At 42.3% G+C, this 17583-nt stretch overlaps 1 protein-coding gene across 1 annotated transcript in view; it reads right to left on the reverse strand.

Moving 5' to 3' along the window:
• Positions 1-17583, reverse strand: part of ift74 (intraflagellar transport 74) — a 125743-nt gene that overhangs the window by 18397 nt on the left and 89763 nt on the right. The window contains exon 15 of the mRNA XM_069924691.1: positions 15905-16031. Within this exon, the coding sequence (XP_069780792.1) occupies positions 15905-16031 (127 nt within the window). The remainder of the gene's footprint in view (positions 1-15904; positions 16032-17583) is intronic.

Raw genomic sequence — 17583 nt, forward strand, 5'->3', positions numbered from 1 at the left:
AAAGACACAAGAATCCCCTCTGCATAGCAGTCTTCAATGTATCTTATTCCTTTATCATACCAGAAGCTTAATATTCTGCTATCTAGATTGATAGGCAGCCACACGTTCTTAAATAAAGGTGCTCTTAATGATATCATTCTTTTTTCCCCCAATAAACTCATAGATTTCTTGTCATACTCTAATCATAAGTATTAATATAGGATTATCCATCTTTTTTTATTGACCTAACACTAACTTATAAATAAAATCCTTCGCTGCCTCCTTCTTCATTGTGTATACCATTCAAATCCAAGGTGGGGGGAGGGGGGCTGCCTTCCTTAAAGAAAGATTAAAGAAATCTAACTTGTGCTGACAAATAATACTTTCTAAAATCCAGTAGCCTAAGTCCTCCTAGTTTATAATCCAACATTAATTTTTCCTGCTAAATTCTTGGCACCTTGTTATTCCATAGTGTGACAGAGTATATAGATAGATATAGATAGGTTTTTGGGAGATAAATTTGGAAAGGTTTGTTAGAGTAGGTCACATGCAAACACTTTAAAACAGATCTTATTTAAAATACTGGAGCTCTGCTAATGCTAGACATATCGGAGCCTCAACAGCTTTTGTAAGAGGTTTTAAGAGTGCTCGAGATTTCACTAATGGATTGTTGTGTACCAAAGGCAACAGATGAAAGAGCATGCTGGAGCCACTGCTGTCTGGAAAAGAGCATGCTGTTGTAAGAGGGTCATGTGGTTTTGCAACCAGAGAGAGTCAAACAAGCTTTCTCTTAGAGTAAGAGAGAAAGACACACAAAGAGATCAGTTCTACAGTTTTAGAGTCAGCAATTAGAACTGGAACAGGACAAGCTGGCAAGCTTGACCAAAGCTTTTGGAAAGTCCCAGTTTGGAAGATGGCCTGGTCAAAGCCCTTGTGGTTCATGCAAGAGGAGAGGACTGGTTGTCTAATGTTTCACTTGGAATAAGAGAAACAAAAAGGCATTCTGTGGTGACTTGAAAGAAAGAGGTCATCATCTAAAGGGGCAAGTTTCATCAGCAAGACATTGGAGAGGCTGATGGAAGTACATCAATTGTGGATGTCCTGGAGCAACAAATCTCTCTCTGAAAACTAACAACCTTCCTGAGAGGTAACATTTAACTTTCAAGCACCAAAACCTGGTGAACTTTATAAATATTAAATTCTGTGCACAGTATAAGAATTGTCTGCATCAGTAAACTTGGAGGAATGAGAAGTGAGATTGGACTGTGAACCAATTAATTTTCTGAACTTACACACACATTACATTAGAATTAGAAGGGGGTTAAGATCAGTTAAGTAAATTAATAATGATAAGTTAAAGTTTGATTCTATTTTCATGTTTAAAGATAATTAAAAGCAACTTTTGTTTAAGTAACTATTTGTTCTGGTGAATATTTATTGCTGCAGGATTTTGGGGTCCTCTAGGCTTGTAACAATAGGAATTGCTGAAAAGAATTATTTAATAATTAAAATAAAAATTCTCAGCACAGAAATAGGCAGCGATTGGAAAAGATATTGTAATCTTGGCATCACTCTCATTTTGACAGTTAACCATCTCCACCAAAGCAATCAGAAAGTCTTTCCTGCAAATCCTTCTTTATTTTCCCTGACAGGGGAGAATAATTTAATTTGTAAAAATTCTGTAGGTTATTGTCAGTCATTATTCCTCAGAATTTAATTCCATCTACTTTCCATTTAAAATCAACTTCCTTTTTGATATCCTTCACAATCAAAGTTCATCAATGGGATTATCTCATTTTTATCCATACTAATTTTATAACCTGAAACTCTTCCATATTTTTCTAGTGTTGCTTGTAATTTCTCCAAAGACTCAGCCAGATCAGATAAATATAGCAGCACATCATGAGCAAATAGGCAGATTTATGTTCTTATTGTCCCACTTTGAAGCCTTTACTATCCTGACCTCTCTGCCAGCAGTTCAATTGCAAGGATAAAGAGCACTGGGGACAGGGGACACCCCTGGCTACTTAAGCTATTCAGAGGGAAAACCGCTGATATTTGATTATTAGTTATAATTTTGGCTTGTGATTTATGATAGAGAGTATTTTATCCAATTTATGAATGTTCTACCTATTCCAAATTTCTCCAATGTTTTAAATTAAAAAGGACATTCTAGTTACTGTCAGTCATTATTCCTCAGAATTTAATTCCACCTACTTTCCATTTAAAATCAACTTCCTTTTTGATATCTTTCACAATCAAAGTTCATCAATGTGATTATCTCATTTTTATCCATACTAATTTTATAACCTGAAACTCTTCCATATTTTGAAGAAGACATACTAGAATTCAATTTTGATTTAGCCATATATTAAAATAGCCTACCCAGACTATTTGAAGAGTGTCTTCCTTTAACAAATCCAACCTGATTTGCATGTATCAATTTAGGTAAGTATTGACCCAATCTACTGGCTAACTCCTTCACCAATATCTTATAATCAGCATTCAAAAGTAAAATAGGTCTACAGGATAAGGTTTTTAAATGGGTCCTTTTTTTTTTTCGGCAACACTGTAATAATAGGTGTTGAAAATGAGTATGGGAGAGTCTGAGTCTCCACTGTCCGGTCGAGCACATCCATTATCAGAGGCATCAACAGATCCTTAAATTGTCTATAGAACTGAGCTGGGAACCCATCCTCTCTCAGAGACTTCTTAACCTGCAGAGTGTTCAGAGACTTCTCAATGACTTCTCTTGTGAAAGGTGTGTCCAATTCCATCTGTTCTCTCACCTCTAATTTTGAAAGCTCAACGTTTGCTAGAAACTCTTCCATCTCGTTATCATCTCCTAATAATTCTGATTTATATAGCTTTGTATAATATTGTCTAAAATTATCATTAATCTCATTCTAGTTGTACTTTAATATGTCGGCTTCTGTTTTAATTGCATTTATCATCCTCAACGACTCCTCTGACTTCACTTGCCAAGACAAAACATTATGTGCTTGTTCTCCTAATTCATAATATTTTTGCTTAGTTTTTAAAATATTTTTGCCATTTTACATGTTTGCAATGCGTTATATTGTGGCGGCACACTCACTCATGGCGAACCGGCCCTGCGTGTAATGCCACATGGCGGGGAAGCCATGGGAAGATGGTGCTGTCAGGGTTTTTTCCCTGCCTCAAGTCTCCTGCCCAGCGCGCGTCTGGGGCAGCAATTATGTTGTCACAATACACGAGGTGACTGAGCTCATGGTGCCCTTAAAAGGGCGCACGCTGAATTTGAATAAAAACAGTCATTAATGACTTTCAATGTGGTGGTTGAGTTTTTCTTGGCTGTGTCCAGCACTACATTGGTGACCCCATTGAGCCCAGATGCCTCTCTGGTCTCAAGAACATGGATCCGGCAGAGATCAACACTGTTGCCATCAAGCTGCCCCCCTTCTGGGCCCATCACCTGCATACGTGGTTCGGGCAGGCGGAAGCGCAGTTTCAACTGAGTAAAATTTCAGCAGACGCCACGATGTTCTACCATGTCGTGAGCGTGCTGCATGAAGAAACAGCAGTCAGGGTGGACGATCTAATACACAACCCACCGGCCGAGGGTAAATATCCTGCCTTCAAGAACCTGCTCCTTGGCACTTTCGGGCTCTCCCCTCAGCAGCATGCTTCCAGCCTCCTGCACCTCGACGGGCTTGGACACCGCACGCCATCAGCCCTAATGTACGAGATGCTGGCGGAGGATCACAAACTTTGTTTCCTATTCTGTCAGATCTTCTTCGAGCAGATGCCAGGGGACATTCAACTACTCCTGGCAGATGAGGACTTCACGGATCCACGCCGAGTCGCAGCCCGACCGGACACCCTCTGGTGCACCAAGAGGGAGAATGAAGCAGCCCTCAGTCAGGTTGCACGACCAAGAGCCAGGCGGCTGCAACACTCCCCCAAGTTCAAGCCGGAGGAGCACCATTTCATCTGGTGCTTTTACCATCAGCGCTGGGGAGCGCAAGCTCATAAGTGCCGACAACCATGTGACTACCAGGGGAAATGACCCAGCCAGCCATCATTGATGTGGACAGCCTCCTTCACGTTACCGACAAGTCCACCAGCCGACGTTTCCTGGTGGACACAGGAGTAGAGCTGAGTATCCTGCCCCCCATTGCCCTCGAGACATGCACCTGATCTCGTGGTCCCACATTGCGGGCAGCCAATGGTACCGCCATCAAGACCTTCGGTACCCGCAGGGTGCAGATCCAGATCGGTAAAGAAAAATTCTGCTGGAAGTTTGTGTTAGCCTCATTGGGTACTGCGTTTTTAGGGGCTGACTTCCTGAGGGCACATGGACTGTTGGTCGACATGAAGGGCAAGAGGATGGTCAACGCTCACACCTTCTATTTGGTGCACCTAGACGCCACGAACGCCTGCAGGCCCAAGATTGCTGCCATCGCCACTTCCAGGGATGAGTATTCAAACATACTCCAGGAGTTCCCCGCCATCCTTCAACCATGATTCAGCGCCACTTAACCCAGCATGGGGTATACCACCATATCTCCACTCAGGGTCCTCCACTGCATGCCAAGCCCAGATGACTTCCGCTGGAGAAGCTGCAGCTGGCAAAGGAGGAGTTTTCCCGGCTGCAGGAATTGGGGATCGTCCGTTGCTCAGGCATCTCCTCTCCACATGGTCCCCAAATCCTCCAGGGGATGGAGACCCTGTGGCGATCACCGGTGTTTGAACAATGCAACCACACCAGACAGATACCCGGTTCCACACATTCAAGACTTCTCGGCCAATCTCCACAGCGCGCGTCTTCTCCAAGGTCGATCTGGTGCGGGGGTATCATCAGATCCCGGTCCACCCCGAGGACATTGACAAGACGGCGATCATCACCCCCTTTGGCTTCTTTTAATTCCTGCATACGCCTTTCGGCCTCAATAACGCGGCCCAGACTTTTCAGCGCCTCATGGATGCAGTGGGTAGGGACTTGGACTTTGTGTTTATCTACCTGGACGATATCCTTATCGCCAGCCTCAACCACGAAGAGCACAAGGCCCACCTTCGTACCGTTTGCCCGACTGGCGGAGTTTAGCCTCACAGTCAATGTGGCCAAGTGTCAGTTTGGCAAGCAGACGCCACAATTCCTGGGGCACACCATCTCAGCAGCAGGTGCTGCCCTGGCGCTAGAAAAGGTCGTGGCTGTCCAGCGGTTCCCCAAGCCAACCACCCTCAAGGGCCTGTGGGAGTTCGTGGGGATGGTGCATTTTTATCATCGGTTCATCCCCGGTGCCGCCCACACCACGTGACCGCTGTTTACGTTGATCGCCACTAAGGAAAAAGGAGGAGGCAGAGACCGCTTTTGCCACAACAAAGGAGGCCCTTGCCATTGCAACTCTATTGGTGCACCCACGCCCGGAGGAACACACGGCGCTCTCGGTGGACACCTCAGCCACGGCAGAAGGGGGTGTACTCGAACAGTGGCTCAACAGACAATGGCACCCGCTGGCCTTCTTTAGCAAACAGTTGTGTCCATCGGAGTTCAAGTACAGCACTTTCAACCGGGAGCTCCTGTCGCTGTATGTACCTAGCCATCCACCACTTTCGATACTTTCTGGAGGGTAGGCCCTTCACAATGTTCACTGACCACAAACCCCTCACACGGGCACTCACGATGGCCAAAGATCCATGGTCGACTCGCCAGCAACGCCACCTCTCCTACTTGTCGGAGTTCACCACCGACATCCGGCACAGGGCAGGCAAAGACAATGTCATGGCAGATGCTCTCTCTCGTCCGGCGTTCAACACTCTCGACCCCAGCCTTGACTACACACAGTTGGCACAGGCCCAGAAGCTGGACACAGAGACACAGGCTTTCCAGACCACCATCTTTGGCCTCGAGCTCCAGGACATTCAGCTGCCCAACAGCACGGACATGCTGCTCTGCGATGTCTCCATCGGCTTGCCGAGCCTGATAGTCCCACCGCAGTGGAGGTCGAGGGTTTTCAGCTTTGTCCACGACCTAGCCCACCCCTCAGTGAAGGCTTCGGTGCAAATGGTGGCAGGGCTCAAAAAGGAGGTGGCCGAGATGGCGAGGAACTGCACCAGGTGCCAGGCTTCCAAGGTCCACCAGCATACGCATGCCCCAATCCAGCAATTCGACCTGGAGGTGTGGAGATTTCAGCACATCCACGTTGACATTGTAGGCCCCCTGCCGGTGCCCAGAGAAGCGCACTACCTTTTCACAATAGTCGATCAGACTACAAGATTCCCATCAAAGAGGCTTCCGCAGAGATTTGCGCCAGGAACTTAGTCAGTCAATGGATCTCTAGGTTCGGAGTCCCAGCACACATCACCAATGACAGGGGCACCCAGTTCACTTCCGCGCTCTGGGCTCACCTGGCAAACCTCCTGGGGGTTAAACTCCACCACACCATAGCCTACCACCCCACAAGCAAATAGTTTGGTGGAGAGGTTTCATTGTCATATGAATTCCGCCCTCATGGCTCGCCTCACCGGCCCAGGCTGGGCAGACAAACTGTCCTGGGTCCTCGTCTGCATCAGAACAGCACCCAAGGAGGACCTACAGGTGTTTTCTGCGGAACTGGTCAACGGCACGCCGCTCACGCTGCCTGGTGAGTTCTCTGGCCCGTCACGTCCGAGCACGTGAACCTTTTGGCAGATCTCTGTAACAAACTATCCTCGCTAGCCCTCCCGCCTCCCTCGCATCATGACGCCCTGCCGACACATTGTCCCAAAGAGCTGGACTCGGCGGAATTCGTATTTGTTCGGCGCGGTCCACATACGTCACCTTTACAAGGCCCATATGAAGATCCATACAAGGTCCTCCAGTGGTCTGGCGGGACTTTCACTTTGGACACAGGGGTTAAAGACGAACTTTTCACCGTGGACTGTTTGAAGACGGCACACTTAGACCTATCACAGCCGGTGCAGACGGCCATGCCCAAATGCTGGGCCCGCCCGCCTAAGTGGCAGGATGCATAGCCGGTTCTGGGGGGGGGGGGGGGGGGGTTGTGTGGCGGCGCACTCTCTCATGGCGAATTGGCCCCGCATGTAATGCCACATAGCAAGGCAGCCATGGGAAGATGGCGCTGTCAGGGTTTTCTCCCTGCCTCAAGTCTCCTGCCCAGCGCGCGCCTGGGGCAGCGATTATGATGTCACAATGCACAAGGTGACTGAGCTCATGCTGCCCTTAAAAGGACGCACGCTGAATTTGAATAAAAACAGTCATTATTGACTTTCAATGTGGTGGCTGAGTCTTTCTTGGCTGTGTCCAGCACTACAATATTTCAATTTTTTATTCTCCAAGAATAAACCTGTTCTTTGATATTTTTCTCCAATTCTATTATCTCTTTCTAATGTTGAAGCTCAAAAAAAATCTGGAAACTTGGAATTTTGTGTTTAGTTCTGGTCGTCTCATTACAGGAAGGATGTAGAAGCTTTGGAGAGGGTGCAGAGGAGATTTATCAGGATGTTGCCTGGATTGGAGAAAGTGCCTTATGAAGCAAGGTTAAGAAAAGTAGAGCTTTTCTCTTTGGAGTGAAGAAGGATGAGAGGTGACTTAATAGAAGTCTACAAGATTATGACAGGAATTAAGCACATCTAGCAATTTTTTCCGAGGGCAACAGTAGCAAATACCAGAGAATATCTGTACAATGTGACGGAAAGAAAATTTAGGGGAAATGTCAGGAATGTTTTTTTTTTAAAACACAGAGTAGTAGGTGCCTGGAATACATTTCCATGGGTGGTGATAGATGCTGGTACAATAGGGACATTTAAAAGACTCTCAGATAGGCACATAGATACAAGAAAAATAGAGGGTTATGGGTGTGAGGTGTTGTTATGGGACATGTTAGAATAGTTATGGGTAAACTATATCTTTAAAAGAGATAGATTGTGGGAGTTTAGTTTAGGTTACACTTCACAAACAGAGTAACACTTCACAAAAGTCATCTCATTGAAAATGCAAGAGCCTTGCTGAAGCTAGACGTTGAGGCTCTGGTTGGCTTTGCAGAAACAATGAAGAATGCTCACCTATTGTGTATGGGCAATAAAGTCCAGGCTCAGAGATACTGAGAAGATGTTTCAAAGATTGGGTTTGGAGCCCTGTAAGAAGTCATATGGTTTTTACAAGCAGAGAGAGAACAGACAGGTGTTTCTCTTTTAGAGAAAAAAAGAGAGAGAAATCAGTTCTATAGTAGCAGTTGAGGCTGCAAAATGGCAAGCTTACAGGCTTGTTGAAAAACCCCATTTTGAAGATGGGTTGTGAGTTCTGAGTTCAGCCTGTTCAAAACCTTTGTAGTCCTTATAAGAGGAAATGGCTAGCTGGAATGTTTCTCCTGAAATAAGGGAAACAAGTAGAACTCTGTGATGACTTGGAAGAAGAGGTTATCATTTGGAAATCCCAAGATGGGCCAAGTTTCTTCGGCAAGACACTGAAGTGACTGGAGGAAATCAGTTTGTGTGTGTCCAACAAGCAACAAATTTCTCTCTGAAACCAACAAGAACCTTACTGAGCAGTAACCATTTAACTTTAAGCACCTGAGCCTGGTGGAAATTATAAATGTTAAATTCTGTGCACAGTATAAGAATTGCCTGATACAGATGAACTTGGAGGAGTAAGAAGTGAGATTGGACTGTGAATCAAAGAACTTTCCTGAACATACACAAATTACATACACGTGTGGTTAGATTTAGACAGGGGTTAAGTTGTTAATAGTAATAAGTTAAGTTTGATCCTGTTTTTAAGCTTAAAGAAAATTAAAAGCAACTTTTGTTTAAGTAACCATCATCTTGGTGAATTTCTATTGCTGCTAGATTTTGGAGTCCTCTGGGCTCGTATCAGGTAGGGAAGGCTTAAATAGGTGAATAGGTTTATTTGGGTTGGCACAACATCGTGGGCTGAAGGACCTGTATTGTGCTGCAATGTTCTATGTTCTATGTATGTTTTGCACCCCTTGACTGTCTTGAGATTAACTACCTAAATTTGAGGTTCCTGACGTAGTTGATATTGATCCCGGATGTCAATGGGACCATCCAAAGGGTCAATAAATCCCAGGGGGTCAAAAGCGGTCGGTAATGACATGGGGGGATGGGGAGGATGGGTGGGGGGGGACGGATTCAATTGAAAACTGCATCTATGGCCAACCTCTTGTGAGAGCATGCATTGGTGGCTGCCATGTTGTATTCGACCAGCCTTTGAATTGGTTAAGAGCGAATTATAGTTGGAAAGAGATAGGTGTTCTATTTTTATACTCGTGTAATGGTTGAATTCTTTGGGGGGGGGGGGGTCAGCTTTCTTACTGATGAATCTTTTGAAAACACGAGTACCTGCATTGTTCAAAGCATTGGGAGCTCAAAGTTTATGGTTGGGACGTCAGTAGCTCAGAAGGGCAGGTGGCTGGGATGAGTATCTGCGGTTGGAAGTTTGGATGGTCGGACAGCCGGGACGAGCATCTGCAGTTGGGAGTTCGGATGAGCGGACGCTGGGGTGAGGATCCATGCTCAGGAATTCAGGTGGGCGGCACTGGGACGACGATCTGCAGTCTGGAATTTGGATGGGCGGGCAGCTGAGGCCAAAAATAAGGTGGCAGGGGTCGACTTTTAAAGGTGTCAAACAAAAAACAACTCGAGTGTATATGGTACCTATGCTCGCTCCGCCATCCCCCCTCCAGCACCGCCACCACCCTTTGTCCAGCGTCAGGCTTTCATGTCTGGTGGGGTCAATAAGCAATCAAGTATTCCATGAAGGAGTCGATGGTCTAAAATGTTTGGGGATTAAAAATAGCACTAAATAGTAAACTACCGTAAATTTCAGCATTTAAGTCGAGTCTTGATAACCCTCAAAAATGAGGGGTTGACATACACCAGATACAAAAATGAGATCTTAAATTTAACTAAAAAAAAAAACCCGCTCGGTGTAGATTCAGCATACAAGGTGATCTTTGTAAAACCAAAAAAGGACCCAACCTACAGTCACAGATCCTGGATATCTTGGCCACTTCTATTACTTTTAACTTAAAACTTGCTTTACACTTTCATCATTTTGCTGGTGGCTCCATGATAACAACTGCCTTGCAGCAATGCCCAACAACTCAGTCAACATAATTTTTGGGTGGTCAACTTAAAATGCGGACCCAACTTATCTGAAGGTCAACTGAAACACTGAAATATATAGTGGGGAAAGACTGATGGACTTAACTGGATTTATTTCAATGCAAGAGGCCTTGACAGTTAAGTGAGATGAATTCAAAGCATGGATAAGTAATGGAACTTACTGCCCTTTCTCTGGCAGCACACCCACTCCTGGAACACATGGATAACCACAACACCCATGTCAGACTCCTATTTATTGATTGAAGCTCCTACTTCAACCCCATAATCACAATAAATTCATCTCCAAACTACTGGACCTTGGTCTCAGCACCTCCATCTGCAAATGAACTTAGACTTTCTCGCATTAAAAAAGGATTGCCAAAAAATCCCTCCTCCGCATGATTCCTTTAAGTTAATGTCTCACAAGACTGCAGATTCAATTCTCAATACTCGTGACTGTGTCGTCAAAAACTTCTCTACCTCTATTAACAAGTTTGCAGATGACACCACTATAGTAGGCTGAATCTTAAAAAGTGACGAGCTGAAGTACAGGAAGGAGATAGAGAGGGTCATGGCATGGTGTCAACAACCTCTCCCTCAATGTCAGCAAAACAAAAGATCTGGTCACTGACTTCAGGAAGTACGTAGAGCACACCCCTGTCTGTGCTGAGGTGGAGATAATTACATAAGAAATAGGAATTGGAGTAGGCCATCTGGCCATCAAGTCTGCTCTGCCATTCAATGAAATCATGGCTGATCTGGCTGCGGACTCCAATGTGATTGCCTATTCCCCATAACTTTTAATTCCCATATTATTCAAAAAATCTGTTTTAAATGTGTGTAACAAGGAAGCTTCCTCTAGTTCACTGGGCAGAGATAAAATAATACTTTAAGTTTTTAGATGTAAATATCATCAAAAATCTGTTCTGATCACATCATGTTGATGCAAGGGCCAAGAAAGTGCATCATCATCTCTATTTCCTCAAAAACCTAAGGAAATTCAGCATGTCCCAATTTCACCTAGCTATTTTTTTTATAGATGTAACAAAAAAAGCATCCTGTCCAGATGCACCACAGCTTGATCGGGGAACTGCTTTGTTTAAATGTTCAAGAACAGAACAAATTGCAGAGAATTATAAACTCATCTTAGGCCATCAAGCATTCAGTTTCCCTTCCATTGACTCTGTCTACACTTCCTGTTAGCATGGGAAAGCAGCCAACATATTAAAAGGCCCATCCTACCTGAGTCACACTCTATTCTCCTCCTCCCATCGGGCAGAAGATGACACAAGTTTGAAAACATGCACCACCAGATTCAAGGACAGTTTCTTAGCCATTGTTATCAGACTTTTAAATTGATCTTTCATTAGTAAACATGATTTCCTTGCACTGTACTATTTTAACTTAATTTCTTCTCTATAATATTAATTCTACTCTTCTGTTTCGGCCTTCCTGTTATACTTACTATGTATGGGTGAACTTGTGGGGAAAGCACACAAAATAACTCTTTTTACTGCATCTCAGCACAAGTAGGAATAAGCAATTTAATTCAGTTCATTGTGAAAGTATAGTAGCTAGTGAGGAACTTTATCTTAGGTTACAATAAAATATAGATTAGATGGAAAGTCTGGCAAAGTAATGGCTGTTGGAATCATGAAAAATAGAAGATGATGCATCTTAAAAAGTCAGATAGGGGTCGGACATTTACACTAAATAAAACACTAAGCAATTTTAATTAACAGAGGGACTTTGGAATTCAGGGCCATAGCTCCCTAAAAATCGCAACGGAAATGGATAGAAGGCATCCGACATGCTTGCCTTCATATATCAGAGCATATAACACAAAAAATTCAGCTGTAATGATGAAACTTTACAAAACACTGGTTGAATTGCACTTGAAAGATTGTGTGCAGTTCTTGTCACATGACAGGAAATATGTGATTTTGCTGGGAGTGCAGAAGAGATTCATCAGGATCTTACCTGGATTGAAAAACTTTAGTTATTCAGAGATTGGATATACTGGGTTTGGTTTTCCTGGAGCAAAGGAGGCTCAAAAGTGACCAGATTTAGATATGGAAAATTCTAAGAGTTCTTGAAAAGGTGGATAATCAGAATCATTTTTCAATCATGCGTATATCAAAAAGAAGGCATAGGTTTAAGGTGAAGGGAAGGAGTTTAAAAGGAGGTTTGAGTGGTTGATACCTTTAACGTTGCCAGGGGATAGAAATGGAGTCAGGTACAATTGTTAGGTTTAAGAGATGATTTGAGCAAGGCAAAGCTACACAAATGGGGAGAAAGATTACAAAAGAAGTGATGGGCCTGTTCTCTGCTGCCAATTCTCCACCTCACATTAAAAATAGTAGGTCTGGATTTCAGTAATGTTAAACAATTATTAAGACTGTGAACAAGGAAATCTTGAATAACAATGGAAGTATGAGTGGAGTTATCAAAATGGTCACAAGAAAGAATTCAGCACAGCCACTAAAATCCGTTCCGATACTTGTTTTTAAATATATATCTCTTTTCAAGAGCAAATGTGGACATAATGAGAGGGTGGAAGGTGGCATTAAAACTTTGGTTAGGAAAGTCAATTTTAAATAATTTGCAAGGTAGGGAATTTTGCAGTGCAGAAATTTGTTTCCTCTAAAGGGCAGCATGGTTGGTGTAGTTGTTAGCACAATGCCTTTACAGTGCTGTCTCTAAGAAGTTTGTACCTTTTTCCCATGTCTGCGTGGGTTTTCTCTGGGGGCTCTGGTTTCCTTCCACCATCCAAAACCTACTGGGGGTGAAGGTTAATGGGATGTAATTTGGACAGCATGGACCGAAATGGCCTGTTACCGTGCTATATGTCTGCATGTATATCTAAAGATGCAGGAAGGTGAACAGGTCAATGTGCTCCAGAACTGGAGCACATTGAGAACCATGCAATGCAAGGATGGATAATGAAGGAGTGACACTAAAGGAATGAAGAATAACTGGCCATTTCAGTCTCCTCAATAATCTGGAGAGATGATGGTCCAAAACCAATGTTACAATCACAAATAATGCAGTAATACACCCTTTGGAATTTGGTGGTGTTGGGGTAAGACAATTAGATACAAGTTCTGTTAATATCTCAAATTACTTTTTTAAAAACTTTTGAGCCAGTGAGATAAAATATTTGTTCACTGCATTGCCTTTATAGCAGTGAGTTTGCGCCCCAGTATGTTTAAAAGGAAGGGGAATTATAGACAATACCAATAGGAGAAGTCAATTCAAATGGCCACAAGGAGCCATTAAATATCTGGGGATAAAAGTAGACAAGGTTTTACGCAACAAATACAAACTCAATTATCTCCCTTTGCTCCCGAAGATTGAGGAGGTCCTCGGTAGATGGAGAACACAGAGTTAACTGTGTTAAAATTAAAGTGATGCCAAGGCTACAATATCTGTTTCATTCGTTATCCATTCTGTTGCTCCAAGGCTTCTTTAAGATGCTCAACAGATGTGTCAGAAAGTTCCTGTGAAACCGTAAAGTGGCGAGAATCTCCATGGAAAAGTTGAAATGGGATTACAAACTGGGGGTTTTAAATTTACCAGATTTCAAAAAACGTTGCTGGGCAGCCCACGGAAAGTTTATCACCTCACTCTTTGAGGAAGGCTCCCACCCCAGGCAATAATTGGACTACATGCAGTAGGTGAGAAGATAGCAGGAGAGTTCATATATAAATGGAACCCTAAAATAATTTCAAAGAAAACAGATAACCCCATACTAAAGCATGTACTTCAGACATGTATTGGATTGAAGGTGGGGATGTCTTCCAAAATGCCTTTGACCTGGAACGACTTAATACCCATGACTCTGACAATATACCTGGTGCTAGAAAGGGATCAGATGTATTGAGGATTGTTATAAGCAAGGGCAGCTCATGCCATTCGAGAAATTGTGGAACAAATATGATTTGTCCAATCAAACATGCTTCTGCTATCTGCAACTAAGATCTTTTTTAAGGGACAAATTGGGACATCTAAGACCCTGCCGGAGTGTAGTGACATGAAGATTCTAATTCAAAGAGGGAATGTGCGTACGTTTATTGCTATAATGTATTTCTGTGATAGTACAGATCTATCACCAACGTACATAGTGTATATAGTTACTGTATTTAGACTGTGCTTACAGCGATTGGCTGAGAGCTAAGCCACACCTATTGTCTGGGCCTTAAAGGGTTGTGTCCCTAGCCAGGTCGGTTCATTCCGGACTGGTTGGCCACCTGTGAAGAGCTCCTGTCTTTTGCTAATAAAAGCCTTGGTTTGGATCAACAAGTCTTTGGTTCTTTCGACGAGCTCTACAATTTCGTATTCCAAAGTGCCGGCCCAAAGACAGGCTTACACATGTCAAGGGAAAGGTGGGAATTGGTCATGGGCACAACAATCCATGAGCAGTGCTAGTCAAATCTGTGTCTGGACACCATGACAGCAGTTATTAACGCCAGGTACAGGTTGGTACAATGCAACTTCCTGCATCAACTGTACCTCACATCACAAAAATTACATAAATCCAAACCAGAAATCTCAGAAATGTGCTTTAGGTGTGGTGTTGAGATTGAAAGCATTCAACCTGCTGTGCCCAAAGGTGAGACCTTTCTGGGAGGACCTGCGAACATTCTGAAAAAAAACAAAAAAAGATGGATTTTCCACAAGATTTGGAATTGTACCAACTGAGGAACATTATGGACGTGTATTTTAAACTGTCCAAGTACCAAATTCAGTTTGAGAAGGTCGCTTTGGCGATAGCCAGAAAATGTCCAACTCCCAACTAAATATTACATGATGGAATATGGAAATGCAGAGATGCATTTCCCTGGAGAAAACCACGTACAATTTAAGGAGGAAAATGACATTATCTGAAGTATATTGGTTTGCAGATAATGACTGTCCCCCTTCGGAACAAAGATACTGAAATAATCTGTCTCAACAGGAAAATGATTGGGATCAATGAAGTGGGACGTGGTGCAAACGACGTGCTCTTTTAGTTGTTTTTTTTTTCTTTTTATTCCTTACCCTTGCTAACCTGGACACCTTGGTTGTCCATTTTCCTAGGCTTTTTCCTAGGTTTCTGTACGGGTCGTTGACCCCTCCGATATTGTGTTTATTGGATCTGCACAAGTTGCATGACTTTATTCTCAGTTGTATCAAGGCAAGGGGAGGGGGTGGGGAGGGGAATAAAAACACTCAGTATGTCATATTCATATTAGTATTGTAAGAGATTGTATTTTTTGAATTGATACAATTGTTTGAAAATCAAAATAAAACATTAAAAAAAGGATTATGGAAACTGGACCCTCACAAGTTTGAAAGGAGCAATAGAAATGGAGTTCCAGTGAGTTTACAAGAAGAGGTGAAAAAGAACACTTACTGAGCCAGATGCCAGATTTAAAAGCAGTGTTGCAATGATATAACCAACAATAATATAGGTGATATATTCTATGTTCAAAGCAATTGAAACATACTCTGATTGAAATATTTAAGAGTTATTGTTGGGAGTACAGTCTTCACACTTGCTCAATCATTCTGTCTACTTTCCTACCTGAGCCTGATCTCCTGGGTTCTCTTCATGCTCAAAAAATTCATAAATCTCAGCCTTGAATATACTTAATGAGTGAACCCTTTGAGGTAGAATTCCCAAGATATTCAAACTTGCTGAATGAAGGAAATTCTCACTTCAGTCCAAAATGGCTAACCATGATGGCCAGTGACGGCCTCTCCAAATCTTGCATTGATAAAAGCAACAGAGAAGGACACCAAGCAGAATAAAATCACAGCTTTGAATATTATTTACCATCAGTCAAACCCTTGGCAGTTGTCTGTGATTTTTGCATTTCTGTCTCCTTGAAATTCAGGTCTTCCTGCATAGACTTCAATTCGTGTGCAGTTATTGAGGAGATCTGTCTCATCCGGTTCATATTCTGCAAAGCAAGATCAAGAGATTTATTAAACTTCAATTACTGATTCTTCTTCCAGAAAACTTTAAAAAACTGTAAACAGTGGGATTCTTCACATAAAAATAACAAAAACACCCTCAGTAAAATTCTAGTTTTGATACTTGTCAGGAAAGTAAATGACCTTGCATATATAATTTATTTGAATCCTTAGGGACCTATTACTATTTTATGCAAGGATTGAAAACCTCAGAAACAGTTGATATTGGTACTTTAGCATATTTTAAAATAAAATGTTAAAGCTTCCATTCTTCTGACAAAAGTGTTCAGACACATAATGGTGAAGATTTAATCTCTGACATTCCATTCAGAAAACTTTGCATTTTCAAAACCCATTGTATATAAAATTATGTGGGGCTTAAATAGGGTGCACCTTTTCCTTTGGGTGACAAAAGCAAATATTAGAGGAAATCTGTGCAAGGTGAGTGGAGTAAGGTTTAGCATAGGTACCTTTTTTTAAAAAACAGAGGGAGTGTTGGTGCATGGAATGGATTGTCGGGGCTGATGGTGAAGGTAGGTACAATCAGGACATTAAAAAGCCTCTTAGTAAGCACATGGATGGAAGAAAAATAGGTTATGTGTTTTCATGCTCAAAAAATTCATAAATCTTATATTGTGATAGGTTTACAAAGGTTAGCAAAACATTGTGGGCTGAAGGGCCTGTACTGTGCTGTAATATTCTATGTCACTGAAGGTTTTTCTCAAATATATATACTGCTCAGAAAGCCATGTCATCTCAATAGGTAATGAAGGAATAAGAGATACTTTGCCAGCAAATGCAAACACTGAGGATTACATACCACTTAATAATGTCTTATACTAAGGTTTCTATGGTGGTAAATCATTCAAAGTCATAAAAATCTTTCTGCTATTAAGGTAGAAGACCAAGGGATTGGGAAGAAATTCATATTTCAAGGGAAGTCTTAACCGAAGTAAGAAAGTAGTGAGGCAAAATGATTTTGGGAAGGAATTTTGGATCTTGGGAACTTGATACCCGAAGATAATTGTGAAATTATTAATTTGGATTATCAAAGTGATAGATAAATACTGCAAACGAAAACCTGGTTAGCAGAGATTTGTGTATAGACAGATTATTTTTAAGATAAAATGGTTACAATTAAATAGTTTATTACCGAGATTGGAAAGGAAGATGAAGGATTTGGCAGTTGATAAGCTAAGGAAATGTAAAGTCAAAAGGTAAGATTTTTTATCTGAATGCAGGTAGGATTGTAATAAGACAGATGAGTAAGTGGCACATGTAGTAACACAAGCAATATTTATTAACTGTTAATAGAGATACTTGAAGGATGACCAGGACTAAGAACTCAAAATTCCAGCTTACTTTCAATTTTGAACAAATCGACAAAGCAGGAAAGGAGGTGATGCCGCATTATTAATCAGGGAAGGCATCAGCATGAGCTAGGTAAAGGCATTAATGCAACAGATAATGATGTGATATCCATTTAGGTGGAAATACATATAACAGTTAAGGCTTCAAGGTTTTGCTTCTCAATCAAAC

This window comes from Narcine bancroftii, chromosome 1 (assembly GCF_036971445.1).
Source record: "Narcine bancroftii isolate sNarBan1 chromosome 1, sNarBan1.hap1, whole genome shotgun sequence".
Lineage (NCBI taxonomy): Eukaryota > Metazoa > Chordata > Chondrichthyes > Torpediniformes > Narcinidae > Narcine > Narcine bancroftii.